Here is a 20,983-nt window from a genome sequence, read left to right as displayed (position 1 = left end):
CGCGCATGTTTTAACGTGTGATACAGTGTGAAAATAAGCGAAAATTAGCGACATCAATCAACCAAACTTGTAAGAGATTTATTAGGACCCGACACTCCAAACAACACTTATATTACATTATAGATATGTTTTCGCATAGAGCAGATTAATATTTGATTTGAATTATGCAATTAGTTTCGGCTATTAAGAGGCCCCATCAGGGGTCACGAACATGAATCATGGTGTTAGTTTTAGGTGAGACCGGATTATCTCGTCACCTATATTCTTGTGTTTGCTGTAAGCTATGATTGGTTGAGAATTAAATAAAGTTTTGCATTCTGGATTTCTAAGAATGGTGTTCCAATATTTCAGAATTCGTTTTTTATCATTAACTTTTTTATCAATAAGCAGCGGCTGTGTCAACATCCATCTTCTTAACCCAATAAAGATACAATAACACTTAACTTTTGCAAAATAATCTATGTGGCGGCCGCCATATAAATTATGTGGCGGCCGCCAAATAATAAGTGGCGGCCGCCAGATATATAAGTGGCGGGCGCCAAATAATAAGTGGCGGCCGGCAGATAAAATATTTTTCGGACGTGGCACCAACGGGCTTCATACTACACTAATTAAGTTCTTTCAAATGAAACCATTGTGGCAACGCACTTTGAAAAAATTACGCACTTTGAACAATTTTTTCAAAGTGCGTTAAAATTGGGACAAAATCAACGCACTTTGAAAAAAAATTTCAAAGTGCGTTAAGAGATTACTTCAATATATTTTACCATGGAGATACTTAACGCGCTTTGAAAAAAATATGTAAAAACGAAAATTCTGGATTTAGATTTTAGTAATAGAAAAATTCTATTTCAGTGAACATTATTTATTTTCAAAGAACTTATATATTTATTTTACTTCACCCGTCGAGAAGAGAAGACGGCCGGTAGATGATCTCTCAGCCTATAACCCAAAAAAGGTTAATCCGCATTTTCAATGCCTATACGATGTATGTCTTTCCAAAATAAGTGGGGGATAAGCCCCCCTCCCCTTGCCTTTCGCCCGGTTTCGATGCCTATGCTATACCTAAACAATGGATAAATGTATTTATATTACTGCTGTGAGGTTGAAAACTATCAATAATTGAATTAATTAAATTAAAACAGATGAAAACTACAAATTTTTAAGTACAGTAAAATGTATGAGAGAGAAAGATTTTTTCATAGTCTTGAAAAATCAAATTGCCCCTCTTTCTTAAGATAAATACTTTGCTGTAAGTCGTTCACTTTTAGCCCCCCCCCCCATCTACATATTACAGACTAGAAATTTTAGACAGAAACGGCAATAATAATATCAAACAATCATCTCTCTATTTTTTCTAAAAGACCCATTTCCCTTTTATAATGTTAATCAAAACCTTAAATATTCAAAAGTCAATATCTTAGGTCCTGATTTGACCTTATCACCAAAAAGTTATCCAACTAGGGTCAATTATTTATCATACCGATTATTTCTAAGATTATCAAGCAAGCTTTACATTTTTTTTTTTCAAAGTGCGATAATATGATCGATATTAACGCACTTTGAAAAGAAATTTGATTTTTTCAAAGTGCGTTAGCTTGGTCCCAAATTTAACGCACTTTGAAAAAATTTTTCAAAGTGCGTAATTTTTCAAAGTGCGTTGTAACAAACCATGGTCAATGACCTTGTGACCTTGACTGTGTCCTATATGCTAAAATAGTTTTTTGGAACTTTGTTGCCGACGGGCGCATGGTGTTTCACAAACACATCTTGTTTTAAGGACGGATGATACAAACAAACTTTTGTCAAAAATTTTGAAAATAACAACTTGGGTCATGTTTTAAGAATAAAATGAATAGGTTTCACCGCGTAGTTTTTAAATTTTTATTCAAATTTGCACAAACATGGAATTTGAAGTAAAGTCAGGGATCATAAACATGATTTAAATACCACCATTAGTGCAGTTCAAGAATATTTCTCGAATTCAGAAGGGTAGAATTTGAATGTCACAGAAGGTTTACAATTTCTTTATATTCTAGAAATTTATTATTTGCATCAGTTGCATACCAATCCAGGCATCCATTTTTTGTCCCCCGCTTGAAAAGTGGGGGATATTAATTTGGGTTTGTCCGTCCGTCCGTCTGTCCGTCCGTCTTTCTGTCTGTCTGTAACGCTTTTGTTTCCACACGATATCTCGAGAACCCTTTGAGCTTTTGGAATGAAATTTAGCATAGCAAATCCCTATGGACTAAAGAAGACCCCTATTGATTTTGAGGTCAAAAGGTCAAAGGTCAAGGTCATAAATAAGCAAATTCTGTCTGTTAAAACACTTTCGTTTCCACACGATATTTCTAGAACCATTTGAGCTATTGCAATGAAATTTTATATAACAACTCCCTGTGGCCTAATGAAGACCCCTATTGATTTTGAGGTCAAAAGGTCAAAGTTCAAGGTCGTAAATTTATACATTCTGTCTGTGTGTAATACTATCATTTCCGGGCGATATTTCAAGAAGATTTTGAGCTTATGCAATGTAATCTTATACCAAAACTCCCTAGGACGTCTCTCGCCCCTCTCAAAGTGCCCCGCCCCGTTTGTTTTATTAGTATTTATAGTATTACATGTCGCTATTTTTAGCGCAGGGGCATGAGGAGAGTTATTGCGTATAAAACAGGTTCTCGGCGGACTTTATGTTCTTATTATATCTATTGGAACTGTTTAATAAAGGCTAAATAAATCAAACTCCATGGATTGTGTAAAATTTTGAGAATACCGAACATGAAAACATGAATATATGCATGTATGTGACTTCGATTCTGCATATACCTCACACCGTTTAAAGCGATTCCGTGGTCTAGTGGTTATGTCTCTCGCTTCAAATGTGAGAGGTCCCGGGATCGAATTTCGGTTGATCCTTTCTTTCTTTTTCTTTATTTTTAAATACTTTTTTTTTTTACTAAATGATAGTATTCAGCATGTGAAATGAAAAATTTATGAGGTTATAAAATCATCATTACAGTGTGATAAACATTCCATATAAAAAAATCTTCTATACACATAATAAAGAATAAGCAATCAAATCTTTATATGCATATTGACATACATGTATTTTATTTGCTTCAGTATACATGTATACATTTAATAATTCTACAAATTCAGTCAGGGGGAGCCGACTTTTTCCCTAAGCGGGGGACACGAATTCTCTGAATTAGCTTGTTGTTTGTATCATCTGTCCTTAACAAGGATGTTCACTGCATTTTTGTTTTTGACAGTAAATCCTCAAAGTTTGCATATAGAGGAAAGACCTACTTTTTTTTATAAAAATAAATTTTTATGACATATTAATTATTAGAATCTTTTCGAGAAATATTCTTGAAGTGCATTAAGTCAGGGATCATAAACACGATTTAAATACCACCATTAATGCAGTTCAAGAATATTCCTCGAATTCTCGAAAAGAAAGACTTGTGTAGTTTCGTGGTTAGCGTGCAGTCTGGTCTCCAAAGAAACAGTTAAGGTTCGAACCCGACGGATACCATTATATTATTAAATTTGCCGTGAAATATTTTCCTCGAAAAAATTCTTATAATAAATAATTAATTCATAAAATGAACATGTGTTTTATATACTGTAGAAGTACTTTTATCCGCGTGGTATTAATTTACGCTATGTACGCGGTCACAAATATTCCGCGGAAATTAGTCCCATCGAACTTAATTCAAATATAAGGCATATAAGGAGAATTTTAAGATATCCGCGTAATTTTCTACTAGCGGATTAAACAGAAATAGAGATTCCGCGGAATTATGACCCCGTGGAAAAAAGTACGTTTACAGTATGTGAAACTATTGGTTTTCTGCACGCTATGTTCGCAAATCTCATATTTGTAAAGAAAAGAAAAAAGATTTCACACTTTCAATTGAATTTTGATTCTGTTGTACAAATAGAGAAAAGAAAAGAATATGATATAGGAGGTAAAAGTAAAAATTTAATCAACAATAACAATATTGGGAATGTCTATAAAAAATCCATCAAAGTTTCGTATAACATATAAATGAATCTTCAGTTCTTCATTTCGATGCTTTACATACATTGGTAAAATTACACATATGTAGTATGCTGAAAGACTTTACTGGGCTAGATTACGCGTATTTATATTTGCGTAGTACAGTTTTTTTTTAACATTTTGTAGTATTACATGTGTATGTGGTAAACTACAATAATAACAAATGAGACATTCAACAATTGAGTATTTGAAATACTCACAAGTCAAAATCTATATGTAGTACATAATTATAACGACACGCCAGAAATTTCTGTTTTCGTGTGCACATCTTCGTTTGCCAAGGAAGAAGTTCCGCTCAGACTCTGCTTTTTTCAGCAATTTAAAGAAAAGGATGTCATTATGCAATAAGAATGGGATGAAAATTAAGGGCAAGTTAATCATGTTGGATTTCAAGGTCAAATTATCCGGCACCTTTTCGGGACAAATGGACGAAAAGGGGTAACACGCAGAGCTGCGGTTCTTGGCTTAAAATTTTGAATTGAATGGAGAGGTAGGGAAAAAACCCAAATAAAAAAAAAATTAAAAAAAAATATAGTGCTCAATCGGTCGGACACCCAACTCCAATATTGTTTGTTGGCTTAGCCATTGGTTTTCGCCTTAAGTTCATTAGAATTTGTATCTTTCTTCAAACATCTCTTTTTAAATCTAGAATAAAAATATTTCATAGTCAGTATGTCTGCCAAACAGATAAGAGCAATGATTCCAAAAATGTTCCAAAGGGACGGTGGAGGCCGACGGACTACGAACGTCTGCCGGAAGTTGATGTCCCAGACGACACCATCCAAGTGATTCTGAGTACACAAGACGAACAGGATATGAAAGATCTGGTGGCTGTTTCCTATGAAGTCAAAAGTCCCTGGTGAGAGACGTTCTGGGAGTTTTGTGGAGTAGAAGAAGCAGACGCCAAACATACTGGCCATCTGTTTAAGATGGTGAGCTATCCCGTCCGTCCACTCACAGTTCCAGATCCTATGGAGAATTGGAATGTTGGACAAAAGATATATTGCACCTGGACCCGAAACTGTTAAGGCTGTCCGTCGTTTGGAATTAAGGTCATGAAGTTTAGCTTTGGACATCGATCCAAAGACGGTACTAAGTATAGCAAGTACTGAACCGAAGTAAAACACGTTCCTCAGAAGAACCGACTCCAAGAAACATTGATCCAAAGAATAATATGTATTATACCGGGAAACTGGAGGATTGATTTAACCAAATGTCAGCTGTGATCCATTAGAATCAGCTGTACACCTGGATCCTCTCCTGAAGTAGAAGTTGGGGTGGGGGGTGGGGGGGGGCTGAAACCTTTCCAACCCCTCATCAAATCAGAATAAACAAAAACTCACCCAAATTATCACTAATTAGTACATGAGTACTCTATTCTCACTTACACATTCTTTATGGATAATCTCATTCACACTCCCTAACAAATCCTCACATTATAGTATATATATCTCACACTTAGATGTAATTTAATGAGGCAACCCAAACATAAATTGTAGACTTGAAGCAACATGTATGAAAATGATGCACTGTATTTTATTAAAAATTTTCACTATTCTTTTTAACCATCAATTCCCAATACATGTAAAATGTGATTGATACCAAAAAAGAGAAGCTCACCCCCTCCGTAAAATTTGGGTGTATAACTTTTGAATGGATGGGGCTATATATGACATTCATAATTTCACAAGTGTATTTCTTTTGACAAGACTTAATTGCTTGCAAATGGACTTGCTTAAAAAACTTTAACCTGGTCACTCATCTTGAAAATATAGGTCAGACCCAGCATCCAAAGCAAGTCTGATAGTGTCCATACCTTGATGCATCATCCATGCCTGAGTTTGGTCCTGACAGGGCTTATAGTTACTAGTTTCTAGTTGAAGTAAGCTTATTTTCAGCATTACGAGTATCTGTGAAATTTTCAATAATCTGACATCAGTTTTTATGAAATTTTTGGTGTCTAATATGTAAAAGTCAATTACTGTAAAGGCCAAAAAAATAACATTTCATGATACTGGTAATATGTACGGCCCATTAAGGAACATAATGGAATTTAATGTTTGGAATGGATTGATGGCATTACTTATAGTAAAGGGTATACAACCATGAAAAACATTTAAAAAAGAAAACTTATTTTCAGAAAGATAGAAATCTTGTTATGGTTGTTCAAGAAGTGGTTGACAATGACTGTAACTGAAAAGAGAATTAGCAGAAATGGTTAGAATAGATTCAGAGAGACCACCCCTAGCTCAATCAGTGTATATCAAAGAGAACCAGATATGATGGTATTTAATGAGACTTCATTTATTTTTAGTTTGGTTTCAAAATATGTGTAACAGCTATCTTCTTAAACTCCATCAAAAATACATTATGCTTGCTGGAAAACATTTTAGATCATCCAGAAGGATTTAGTAACAATGCTAAAAGTCCATTACACAAGGATGGCCAAAAAAATTAACCTTTTACATTTCACTTTGGTAGTCATGAATTTCATTAAATGAGATATCAGATTGAAATTTATAATGTTCAACCCAAGTCCTTCAATACTTCAAAGGTAAATAGCCAATATTTCAGAAGATTGTGCTGAATTTTCTAGTAATGTGCAAAGTCTCAAATTAATTAAATGGGACAACCTTCTGTAAAACCAAAGGCATAAAGGGCTTGAGAGTCATCTGACTCAACTCACACTCTTTTCTCAACTTTGGAAGAAATACAAAGATGATGTTTTAAAGGATGATAAATGTAGTGTTTTGTCATACAGACAGTTAGACAGACAATGATTGAGATATAAGTATGACACTGACCAGACCTGTTTCCTGTCATACAGACAGATAGACAGACAATGATTGAGATATAAGTAAGACACTGACCAGATCTGTTTCCTGTCATACCAACAGTAAGACAGACAATGATTGAGATATAAGTAAGACACTGACCAGACCTGTTTCCTGTCATACAGACAGATACTAGTAGACTGACAATGATTGAGATATAAGTATGACACTGACCAGATCTGTTTCCTGTCATACAGACAGTTAGACAGACAATGATTGAGATATAAGTATGACACTGACAAGACCTGTTTCCTGTCATACAGACAGATAGACAGACAATGATTGAGATATAAGTATGACACTGACCAGATCTGTTTCCTGTCATACAGACAGTTAGACAGACAATGATTGAGATATAAGTATGACACTGACCAGATCTGTTTCCTGTCATACAGACAGACAGACAGACAATGATTGAGATATAAGTATGACACTGACCAGACCTGTTTCCTGTCATACAGACAGACAGACAATGATTGAGATATAAGTATGACACTGACCAGATCTGTTTCCTGTCATACAGACAGACAGACAATGATTGAGATATAAGTATGACACTGACCAGACCTGTTTCCTGTCATACAGACAGACAGACAGACAATGATTGAGATATAAGTATGACACTGACCAGACCTGTTTCCTGTCATACAGATAGACAGACAATGATTGAGATATAAGTATGACACTGACCAGATCTGTTTCCTGTCATACAGACAGATAGACAGACAATGATTGAGATATAAGTATGACACTGACCAGACCTGTTTCCTGTCATACAGACAGATAGACAGACAATGATTGAGATATAAGTATGACACTGACCAGACCTGTTTCCTGTCATACAGACAGACAGACAGACAATGATTGAGATATAAGTATGACACTGACCAGATCTGTTTCCTGTCATACAGACAGACAGACAATGATTGAGATATAAGTATGACACTGACCAGATCTGTTTCCTGTCATACGGACAGACAGACAGACAATGATTGAGATATAAGTATGACACTGACCAGATCTGTTTCCTGTCATACATACAGATAGACAGACAATGATTGAGATATAAGTATGACACTGACCAGACCTGTTTCCTGTCATACGGACAGAGAGACAGACAGACAATGATTGAGATATAAGTATGACACTGACCAACCAGTTTCCTGTCATACCAATAGTAAGACAGGCAATGATTGAGATATAAGTATGACACTGACCAGATCTGTTTCCTGACATACAGACAGACAGACAATGATTGAGATATAAGTATGACACTGACCAGATCTGTTTCCTGTCATACAGACAGTCAGACAGACAATGATTGAGATATAAGTATGACACTGACCAGACCTGTTTCCTGTCATACAGACAGACAGACAATGATTGAGATATAAGTATGACACTGACCAGACCTGTTTCCTGTCATACGGACAGACTAGGGCTGTCACGGTTCCAAAATTTTTCGGGTCGGGTCGGTTCTGATTTTTTGAGGTTCGGTTTCGGGTTTCTCGGGTCGGGTAGGTAATGGAAGAAAAGCTCATGATTTATATTATTTTCAACAATAAAAAGAATATTCTCATTTAATCTTAGAAATTGCAACATTATAACTAGTTAAAAGTAGCCTCCTGACTAGACAACAACTGTACCAAATTATTTTTAAATCACCTTTCAGGGTTTCAGATTGAAATAAGTAACTACAGGACATCTGGCATATTTACCAGAAAAGTTATAGGCCATTCTTTCCTAAACTTCCTAAAATTATAGGCCAATAGAAAAGTTAAACTAACTCAGATTTCTGTCAGACTTTTACAAAATGGTCATTTTATTACATAAAATATTCAAAATTGTATATTAATTTTCCTTTTAATAAGGTGGAAATATTATTTTGTTTCTTTTAAACAAAATTAATATATTGAAACAGAATGGTAATTGTTTTTTTTTTAATTCCATTCAATGGGTATTTAACTTATATTAGTCCCACCTTTCATTACATGTAAATGTATTTATTTCTTGGGATTACAATTTTTAAGAATAGTAATCCAAAAATTAGACTTGTATCTCTGATGATATTCAATGTATAATTACGTTTAAAGATTACCTAGACTATTTTTTTCCCTTTGTAAAACCTTGCAACATTGTCCGTTTCCTGCTATTAGTCCGACCCCATATTCAATCATGGCAGTAAAAATAACAACATGGCATGGATTCCTTCGATGTTTTAAACATTCATCACTACTTTATGCTCCTTGCAGTTGGGTTTGGAAATAAAATTATAGAGTATTTTGTCAAGATCTATTTATACCAAAATGTCATTGGCTGATTGAATCGGCAGTTGCAGAAAGTAGAGAAAAACAATCGGATCTGAATGGAGGAAAAATTATACGACAGGCCTTTACATACAGAAGATAATCGGCATTGTGTCTGTTCAATGTTAAACTTATAGGCCAACATGGCAGGTAAACTTTTATTGGCAAATGGCCAACGCCAATCTGAAACCCTGCCTTTTAATGACAATTTACTAACAAAACTCTCGTTTTTGACGCCATTTTATTTTATAGTAAAATCTACTCCAGTTATACAAATCGGAACCGAACCGAATTCCAGAAAAACGGAACCGTACCCGACCCGAATTAATTGTTCCGCGGTTCCGGGTCATTTCGGGTACCCGTGACAGCCCTAGGACAGACAGACAGACAGACAATGATTGAGATATAAGTATGACACTGACCAACCAGTTTCCTGTCATACCAACAGTAAGACAGGCAATGATTGAGATATAAGTATGACACTGACCAGACCTGTTTCCTGTCATACAGACAGTCAGACAGACAATGATTGAGATATAAGTATGACACTGACCAGACCTGTTTCCTGTCATACAGACAGTCAGACAGACAATGATTGAGATATAAGTATGACACTGACCAGATCTGTTTCCTGTCATACAGACAGATAGACAGACAATGATTGAGATATAAGTATGACACTGACCAGACCTGTTTCCTGTCATACAGACAGACAGACAGACAGACAGACAATGATTGAGATATAAGTATGACACTGACCAGACCTGTTTCCTGTCATACAGACAGACAGACAATGATTGAGATATAAGTATGACACTGACCAGATCTGTTTCCTGTCATACGGACAGACAGACAGACAGACAATGATTGAGATATAAGTATGACACTGACCAGACCTGTTTCCTGTCATACCAACAGTAAGACAGGCAATGATTGAGATATAAGTATGACACTGACCAGACCTGTTTCCTGTCATACAGACAGTCAGACAGACAATGATTGAGATATAAGTATGACACTGACCGGACTGGTTTCCTGTCATACAGACAGATAGACAGACAATGATTGAGATATAAGTATGACACTGACCAGACCTGTTTCCTGTCATACAGACAGATAGACAGACAATGATTGAGATATAAGTATGACACTGACCAGACCTGTTTCCTGTCATACAGACAGTTAGACAGACAATGACTGAGATATAAAAATGACACTGACCAGATCTGTTTCCTGTCATACAGACAGACAGACAGACAATGATTGAGATATAAGTATGACACTGACCAGACCTGTTTCCTGTCATACAGACAGTTAGACAGACAATGACTGAGATATAAAAATGACACTGACCAGATCTGTTTCCTGTCATACAGACAGATAGACAGACAATGATTGAGATATAAGTATGACACTGACCAGACCTGTTTCCTGTCATACCAACAGTTAGACAGGCAATGATTGAGATATAAGTATGACACTGACCAGATCTGTTTCCTGTCATACAGACAGACAGACAGACAGACAATGATTGAGATATAAGTATGACACTGACCAGACCTGTTTCCTGTCATAAAGACAGACAGACAGACAATGATTGAGATATAAGTATGACACTGACCAGACCTGTTTCCTGTCATACAGACAGATAGACAGACAATGATTGAGATATAAGTATGACACTGACCAGACCTGTTTCCTGTCATACAGACAGTTAGACAGACAATGACTGAGATATAAAAATGACACTGACCAGATCTGTTTCCTGTCATACAGACAGACAGACAGACAGACAATGATTGAGATATAAGTATGACACTGACCAGACCTGTTTCCTGTCATACAGACAGTTAGACAGACAATGACTGAGATATAAAAATGACACTGACCAGATCTGTTTCCTGTCATACAGACAGATAGACAGACAATGATGGAGATATAAGTATGACACTGACCAGATCTGTTTCCTGTCATACCAACAGTAAGACAGACAATGATTGAGATATAAGTAGGACACTGACCAGACCTGTTTCCTGTCATACAAACAGACAGACAATGATTGAGATATAAGTAAGACACTGACCAGATCTGTTTCCTGTCATACAGACAGATAGACAGACAATGATTGAGATATAAGTATGACACTGACCAGACCTGTTTCCTGTCATACCAACAGTTAGACAGGCAATGATTGAGATATAAGTATGACACTGACCAGATCTGTTTCCTGTCATACAGACAGACAGACAGACAATGATTGAGATATAAGTATGACACTGACCAGATCTGTTTCCTGTCATACGGACAGACAGACAGACAGACAATGACTGAGATATAAGTAAGACACTGACCAGACCTGTTTCCTGTCATACAAAAAGTTAGACAGACAATGACTGAGATATAAAAATGACACTGACCAGATCTGTTTCCTGTCATACAGACAGACAGACAATAATTGAGATATAAGTATGACACTGACCAGATCTGTTTCCTGTCATACGGACAGACAGACAGACAGACAATGATTGAGATATAAGTATGACACTGACCAGACCCGTTTCCTGTCATACAGACAGTTAGACAGACAATGATTGAGATATAAGTATGACACTGACCAGATCTGTTTCCTGTCATACGGACAGACAGACAGACAGACAATGATTGAGATATAAGTATGACACTGACCAGATCTGTTTCCTGTCATACAGACAGATAGACAGACAATGATTGAGATATAAGTATGACACTGACCAGATCTGTTTCCTGTCATACAGACAGATAGACAGACAATGATTGAGATTTAAGTAAGACACTGACCAGACCTGTTTCCTGTCATACCAACAGTTAGACAGACAATGACTGAGATATAAGTATGACACTGACCAACCAGTTTCCTGTCATACCAACAGTAAGACAGGCAATGATTGAGATATAAGTATGACACTGACCAGACCTGTTTCCTGTCATACAAACAGTTAGACAGACAATGACTGAGATATAAAAATGACACTAACCAGATCTGTTTCCTGTCATACAGACAGACAGACAATAATTGAAATATAAGTATGACACTGACCAGATCTGTTTCCTGTCGTACGGACAGACAGACAGACAGACAATGATTGAGATATAAGTATGACACTGACCAGACCTGTTTCCTGTCATACAAACAGACAGACAGATAATGATTGAGATATAAGTATGACACTGACCAGATCTGTTTCCTGTCATACCAACAGTAAGACAGACAATGATTGAGATATAAGTATGACACTGACCAGATCTGTTTCCTGTCATACCAACAGTTAGACAGACAATGATTGAGATATAAGTATGACACTGACCAGACCTGTTTCCTGTCATACAGACAGATAGACAGACAATGATTGAGATATAAGTATGACACTGACCAGATCTGTTTCCTGTCATACAGACAGATAGACAGACAATGATTGAGATATAAGTATGACACTGACCAGACCTGTTTCCTGTCATACAGACAGATAGACAGACAATGATTGAGATATAAGTATGACACTGACCAGATCTGTTTCCTGTCATACAGACAGATAGACAGACAATGATTGAGATATAAGTATGACACTGACCAGACCTGTTTCCTGTCATACAGACAGATAGACAGACAATGATTGAGATATAAGTATGACACTGACCAGACCTGTTTCCTGTCATACAGACAGATAGACAGACAATGATTGAGATATAAGTATGACACTGACCAGATCTGTTTCCTGTCATACAGATAGACAGACAATGATTGAGATATAAGTATGACACTAACCAGACCTGTTTCCTGTCATACAGACAGACAGACAGACAATGACTGAGATATAAGTATGACACTGACCAGACCTGTTTCCTGTCATACAGACAGGTAGACAGACAATGATTGAGATATAAGTATGACACTGACCAGATCTGTTTCCTGTCATACGGACAGATAGACAGACAATGATTGAGATATAAGTATGACACTGACCAGATCTGTTTCCTGTCATACAGACAGATAGACAGACAATAATTGAGATATAAGTATGACACTAACCAGACCTGTTTCCTGTCATAAAGACAGTTAGACAGACAATGATTGAGATATAAGTATGACACTGACCAGATCTGTTTCCTGTCATAAAGACAGATAGACAGACAATGATTGACATAAGTATGACACTATAACCATATCTGTTTCCTGACATACAGACAGACAGACAATGATTGAGATACAAGTATGACACTGACCAGACCTGTTTCCTGTCATACAGACAGACAGACAGACAATGATTGAGATATAAGTATGACACTGACCAGATCTGTTTCCTGTCATACAGACAGATAGACAGACAATGATTGAGATATAAGTATGACACTGACCAGACCTGTTTCCTGTCATACCAACAGTAAGACAGGCAGTGATTGAGATATAAGTATGACACTGACCGAACTGGTTTCCTGTCATACAGACAGATAGACAGACAATGACTGAGATATAAATATGACACTGACCGGACTGGTTTCCTGTCATACAGACAGTTAGACAGACAATGATTGAGATATAAGTATGACACTGACCAGATCTGTTTCCTGTCATACAGACAGTTAGACAGACAATGATTGAGATATAAGTATGACACTGACCAGATCTGTTTCCTGTCATACAGATAGACAGACAATGATTGACATAAGTATGACACTATAACCATATCTGTTTCCTGACATACAGACAGACAGACAATGATTGAGATACAAGTATGACACTGACCAGATCTGTTTCCTGTCACTTCGTCATATTGGTCCAGAATATCATCCAAACTCTCCAGAGATTCCTGCAAAGCTGCTTCTCTGAAAAACAAAAATATACACTACATTAACACCTTATAACTAATCAATATCTGAAGAGAATAAGAGAGGAAATGTTTTTTTCGAGAATTGTTTTTTTTGCTTTTAACATATTCATTTCTTTTAATAGACAAGCATCAAAAGAATATTGGAATTGAGTTTATCAGAGTTGTCTCTCTTTCAGCATGAGATTAAGTTATCAAATTCAAAATGTTAGACCACATGATATTTGTCTGAACTGTAACAAGAGGTTTATGAGCATGTGTAACTTTTTCTTTTCTCACTTATTAATTTGTAAAAAAAATTATGTCCACTTTGTCCAATCAGAATGAACACTAATTACAGTAAAGCAAGCTTATAAAATGTTATCTTACTATACAGTAATCAGTTTATTATCAATTTATCTTTACAATTAGAAGTGTTGTTTTTTAAACTCTTATTCAATAAGATAAAAAATTATTAACCATTCCCTGACTTGTTTTTCACCCGCTTAACAAAGATGACTGTATTTGAATTTTATATCTATAACCATGTTGTCTTTGAGGGAAAAAAAAGGTTTTGCCCACATGTTTCTTTATCCAAGACCTCTTTTGATTCGTTTTCTGTCCTAAACACCAGAAACTTAATAATTTTAAACAAACACAAATACAGTATCTGCATTTAAATTTGACAATTTGGAAACAATAGTTCTCAAGACCATCAACACGTACCATACTGATTTTTTTACCTTAGATTTTAAGGACTTTTACTCACTCAGGGTTTACTGGATTCTTGTGAACTTTCACCTCATCATGTTCCCGCTGAAACCATATCCAGGAAGTGACCTTATCATGCTGCAGTGCCATCTGGTGACACAATTCTTGGACTTTTGTTTCATTCTTCACCATAGAAATCTTCTGAAGCTCAGCAAATCTTTTCTTGGCCAAATATCTTCTGACAGCTTTAAAAACAATATTAAATCTCAAAATCTTTGGAAAAGCAGATTAGAACATTAAGAAATAGTTTAACTCATCAAAATTCAGACTGTCAGACATGCATGCTCATATTTGCTCTTTTATAAAACTTTGAAAATTAATTGAAATACAAAATTTGACAATTGATTTAAATCAAAATTTACAAAATCTTTATATGATGACTTTGATTGACAGAGATGACAAATAGGATTCAGCGTAATGTGGCTTTATCAATATTCTTTGAGCATCAATTTTCGAGGAATTTGTTGTTTAATTAACAGATCTACAAAATTAAATGTTTATTGACTTATAGAAATATGTTATTCATTTGTATAGGCAATGTTTTTGTCCACAAAATTACATATCCTTGAAAAAGTCATTTTTACAAAATACAGGAAAATTGCTGCCAATGAAAATTGATAAAACCACAGTATCTGAAAAGGATCTGATCCTGGACTATGATGACCTTGACCTATTTGATCTTGACTAAAATAACCCTCCCTTACCTGATTGACAAAGGACAATTTTCTTCTTGACTTCATTGGACACTTGGTCAATTTTCCTTAAATCTTCCTCATGGAAAAACACCTTAGATTTTCCAATCTAAAAAGATTCAAAGATAAAACATAAACTAGAACTGTCCAAACGGGACAAAATACCCCCCGCTGGGTTTTTCAGAAGTAAGTTTTTCCATAAGAAAGATATGGACAGGACACGAATTATGAAATTTTTCTTCCAGCGACCTTGAACTTCCCCAAATGACCTTGGGTCAAGGTCAAGACATACCCTTGGGTCATGGGCAATCTTTATGTGAAATGACAACCTACCAAGTTTATCCATAGGAAAGATATGGACTGGACACGAATTATGATTTTTTTCTTCCAGTGACCTTGAAATTCCCCGAATGACCTTGGGTCAAGGTCATGACACACCCTTGAGTCATGGTCTATCTTTCTGTGAAATGAAAACCTACCAAGTTTATCCATAAGAAAGATATGGACAGGACACGAATTATGAAACTTTTCTTCCAATGACCTTGAACTTCCCAAAATGACCTTGGGTCAAGGTCATGACACACCCTTCGGTCATGGGCAATCTTTGTGTGAAATGAGAACCTACCAAGTTTATCCATCAGAAAGATATGGACCAGACACGAATTATGAAATTTTTCTTCCAGTGACCTTGAACTTTCCCAAATGACCTTGGGTCAAGGTCATGACAAACCCTCGGGTCATGGTCTATCTTTTTGTGAAATTAAAACCTACCAAGTTTATCCATCAGAAAGATATGGACCGGACATGAATTATGAAATTTTCTTCCAGTGACCTTGAACTTCCCCAAATGACCTTGGGTCAAGGTCATGACACAGACTTGGGTCATGGGCAATCTTTGTGTGAAATGAAAACCTACCAAATTTATCCATCAGAAAGATATGGACCAGACATGAAATATGAAATTTTCTTCCAGTGACCTAGAACTTCCCCAAATGACCTTGGGTCAAGGTCATGACACAGCCTTGGGTCATGGGCAATCTTTGTGTGAAATGACAACCTACCAAGCTTATCCATAAGAAAGATATGGACAGGACACGAATTGTGAAATTTTTCTTCCAGTGACCTTGAAGTTCCCCAAATGACCTTGGGTCAAGATCATGACACACCCTTGGGTCATGGGCAATCTTTATGTGAAATGAGAACCTACCAAGTTTATTCATAAGAAAGATATGGACCGGACACAAATTATGAAATTTTTCTTCCAGTGACCTTGAAGTTCCCCAAATGACCTTGGGTCAAGGTCATGACACATCCTTAGTTCATGGGCAATCTTTCTGTGAAATGAGAACCTACCAAGTTTATTCATAAGAAAGATATGGACAGGAAACGAATTATGAAATTTTTCTTCCAGTGACCTTGAAGTTCCCCAAATGACCTTGGGTCAAGGCATGACACACCCTTAGGTCATGGGCAATCTTTGTGTGGAGTAGTAGATTCTAATGTCCCTCTGTAAGAAAGATATGGACCGGACACGATTGCACAGACAGACGGACAGACAGCTAGACGGACGGATGGACAGACGGACAAGGTGATTCCTATATACCCCCCCAAACTTCGTTTGCGGGGGGTATAATAACATGTTTGAAAATTATAATCATCACAAAGATTCAAGTCCCATTAGCATTAATGGCCAAAAAATTTCCAATTGGTGCTTTCTGTCAATTTTGCATCAAAAGGTATTCTGAAATTGTTTATAATAATTTTAATTTTCATACTGTTAGGAAAATATACCATAAAAGCAAAAAGTTTACAAGTGTAAACAGATTGAGAGATGATTAATCTTGAGAGATATGTACAAGAAATTAAGGTCAGACAATACGTTCCCCAGATTTCTGTTTTGTATATCTTTACAATGTATGAAAAATATATAAAATGTTGACTTTAAACCAGTATTTAATCGTTTTTAAAAATTTGAAACACTAAAAATGTGATTTTGGACATTTTTTTTTCTTCGAAAAAGATTACCGATATATAAGAAATGCTATCCTCTAGCTGGTATCTTGCACAAATGCCTGGTAAGGTACCTCAATTTTTTGTGAGTAATCACGTTAAAGCAGCAATACTTCAATGACTAAATATTGAAAAAAAAAATTTATATTTTTGAGGAACGTCTTGTCTGTCCTTAAGTTCATGTGATACATGTCTTTTTATTCAAAACAAAATTTTAATCCATGTGGAAAAATGCTCCAAACAACAGAATTAAATTACATAATTTTCTATTTTATTTACTTATCAATTTAGATTATTTATTTGCCTATTTATTTTATTCCTTTCTTCCTCTTCTTTTTTTTTAACTTTCTATGGGGAATATGTAATCTTACAATTTTTTTTTATAATTATTTTTTCATAAATTTCTCTTTTTTATTTTTTATCTATTTATTTATTTTATACTTTTGTTTTTTTTTTTCTCTTCTCGTCTTTTTTAAATTTATTTTTATTTCTTTTTATTTTTTTTGCAAATTAACTACTGCAGTAACTAAAACTTTCCAACAAGTTTATGAAACCAACAGGGTTTTTCCAAACGATTCTGATAAATCGGGAACTCCTACACAGACAATAGTTGTGTTACCTTGTGACTGGCAGAGTTTGTGTTGAGTCCACAGTAGCGGATGACTTCCTGACATTTCTGTTCGTCGGGGATCATGCTGTGAGGTGGTACAAGGAAGGTCCTCAGTGTCTCATACCTGTCACCACATAGCAAAATAACTTTAATATAGGTGGCAGATAAGGAAACAAAGTTTCTATTTTTTAAAACAAAGGGAAAAATTAAAATAGAATCTTAATCTTCTGTTTTCTTTTAACACAGTTTTTTTACAGCAAGCTACATGACTGATCATATCCAATTTTATATTCTGGAGATAAAGTTTACCGTCAATACAATATTCAAAATTATCATGACAATATCCAACATATAATGTACAGCAAAATTAAAAAAAAAACACTATAACTAAAGAAAAAAGTAAAAGGAATGGTTAAATAGTTAATGACGTTTTTGGTACTACCAGGTAACTAAAAAGTCACGCAAGTCAGGAGTAGCATTTATGGTGACCCTGCAACTTTTTTTCTATACACAACTTGAAAATCCCTGTACTTGAGTAGAAGTATTCATTGTTAACTGAGCAGTATCTATAATGGTAACCATATTAATTTCTCCTAATATTTACATTTCTATAAAGTCCCTGAACTTTAGTTGAGAACAATATCCATGGTAACCATATTATTTTCCTTACTTAAGTCAGGAGCAGTATCCACGGTAACCCTGGTTAATACTTATACTACTAGGAAATCCCTGAACTTGAGTCAGGAACAGTATCCATGGTAACCCTGGTTAATACTTACACTACTAGGAAATCCCTGAACTTGAGTCGGGAACAGTATCTATGGTAACCCTGGTTAATACTTACACTACTAGGAAATCCCTGAACTTGAGTCGGGAGCAGTATCTATGGTAACCCTGGTTAATACTTACACTACTAGGAAATCCCTGAACTTGAGTCGGGAGCAGTATCCATGGTAACCCTGGTTAATACTTACACTACTAGGAAATCCCTGAACTTGAGTCGGGAACAGTATCCATGGTAACCTTGGTTAATACTTACACTACTAGGAAATCCCTGAACTTGAGTCGGGAACAGTATCCTAACCCTGGTTAATACTTACACTACTAGGAAATCCCTGAACTTGAGTCAGGAATAGTATCCATGGTAACCCTGGTTAATACTTACACTACTAGGAAATCCCTGAACTTGAGTCAGGAACAGTATCCATGGTAACCCTGGTTAATACTTACACTACTAGGAAATCCCTGAACTTGAGTCGGGAACAGTATCCATGGTAACCCTGGTTAATACTTACACTACTAGGAAATCCCAGAACTTGAGTCGGGAGCAGTATCTATGGTAACCCTGGTTAATACTTACATTACAGGCGCGGATCCAGAAATTTTTTCCAGGGGGGGTCCACCCAGTTCAAAAAAAAAAATCTAATCCCAGAAATTTCTTGACAAGCAAAAAAAAAAAAAAAAAAAAAAAAAAAAAAAAAAAAAAAAAAAAAAAAACCTTAACTCGCCCAAACATGAAAAACCTATTTCGGGGGGGGGGGGGGGGGGGGGGGGGGGGGGGGGGGGGGGGGATGGGGGGGGGTAGTAAAAACTTCTATTGCTGCCTCAAATCTATCACATTTCATACCCATTTCAAACATATACATGTTCACCAGGGGGGGTCTGCATTTTCAAGGGGGGGGGGGGTCCAAGGTGACTTTTCTCTCATGCTTCAGTATATACATTTTTCAACCGTGGAAATTCCAGGGGGGGGTCCTGACCCCCCCGACCCCCCCTCTAGATCCGCGCATGTACTACTAGGAAATCCCTGAACATGAGTCAGGAATAGTATCCATGGTAACCCTGGTTAATACTTACACTACTAGGAAATCCCTGAACTTGAGTCAGGAAGAGTATCCATGGTTACCCTGGATAATACTTACACTACTAGGAAATCCCTGAACTTGAGTCGGGAGCAGTATCCATGTTTCTTGATCTTGATCGTCTCTGTGATCCCGGTGTACCTCATCTGAGCCAGCACGTATTCTGGGACAAAATGGAGGGGTTTCCTGTCAATGTTAGGTCGGATACAGCGTATAATTTGTGGAGTGGCTGTCTGGATCTTTGTCATCAAGTCTGATAAGGAGTTCTAAAACAAAATAATTTGTTCAGGATCAAATTGACATTGGTATTGTGTACTGTAAAGAACTCTTCTAAACTCATCTCATAGATCTTTCTTTTTTTTTTAATTTTTTAATTTTTACATATATTGATTATACAAGAGTTAATTGATTCCAAAAGTAATGTCACTGTGTCCGTATCTTTAATACTTGGCATCATATTATCAAATATAATGTACCAAAAGATGCATAAAAATAAATCTAATCAAAATTGAAAATTTCATTTCATAATGTTTACCGTAATTCATTTTATAGATGTTTAAAACATTAAACATAGGGGTGTTGCCGCGTCACAACTAAATGTCACGTTTTAAAGTGTAGTTTGTTGGAATGAAAAAAGACAGACACATTTAAAAAAGCATCTTAAAAAGCATCTAATCCACCAAACATTTGAAAGACAAAATTTACTACATTTTCTAGTCTTTAATTAAACAATAAATGACTCTAAATTAATCTCTTAAAGTTCAATGAATCTTCATAAAAGTTTGAGAGATTGAGAGGTTTGACAGATCAAAGGAAAAGAATCTTTCTGACATCACAGAGAAATTACGTCGAACGTTTATGACGTTCGACGAACCTGTATTTACTGTAAATGTATTATATTTGATGGAAATTCATTTTTGAACAGGTTAGCGTAGATTTGATTTAGCGCAATCTGAATGTGTTAGATATACCTGTTTGATATACAAGGCAT

The 20,983-nt window shown here is 35.9% G+C and overlaps 1 protein-coding gene across 1 annotated transcript; it reads right to left on the bottom strand.

Annotated features, from left to right (window-relative positions):
• Positions 1-4,582: 4,582 nt before the first annotated feature.
• LOC134278767 (uncharacterized) lies at positions 4,583-20,240 on the bottom strand. Its single transcript, XM_062761057.1, has 14 exons — positions 20,053-20,240; positions 18,140-18,254; positions 15,523-15,619; positions 14,817-15,003; positions 13,987-14,066; positions 13,797-13,874; positions 13,599-13,676; positions 13,273-13,350; positions 12,881-12,958; positions 12,419-12,562; positions 12,090-12,166; positions 11,356-11,569; positions 11,096-11,239; positions 4,583-5,258 (listed from the first exon to the last, which is right to left on the bottom strand). Exons 1-14 carry the CDS (start codon positions 20,238-20,240, stop codon positions 4,645-4,647), a joined length of 2,172 nt encoding a protein of 723 aa, XP_062617041.1. The 3' UTR covers positions 4,583-4,644.
• Positions 20,241-20,983: the final 743 nt, after the last annotated feature.

Source organism: Saccostrea cucullata, unplaced genomic scaffold, assembly GCF_032062105.1.
Source record: "Saccostrea cucullata isolate Sc308-1 unplaced genomic scaffold, CSIRO_AGI_Scuc_v1 ctg6463, whole genome shotgun sequence".
NCBI classification, from domain to species: domain Eukaryota; kingdom Metazoa; phylum Mollusca; class Bivalvia; order Ostreida; family Ostreidae; genus Saccostrea; species Saccostrea cuccullata.
The sequence above is the reverse complement of the archived record's forward strand: the minus strand, read 5'-3'. Positions and strand labels throughout refer to the sequence as shown.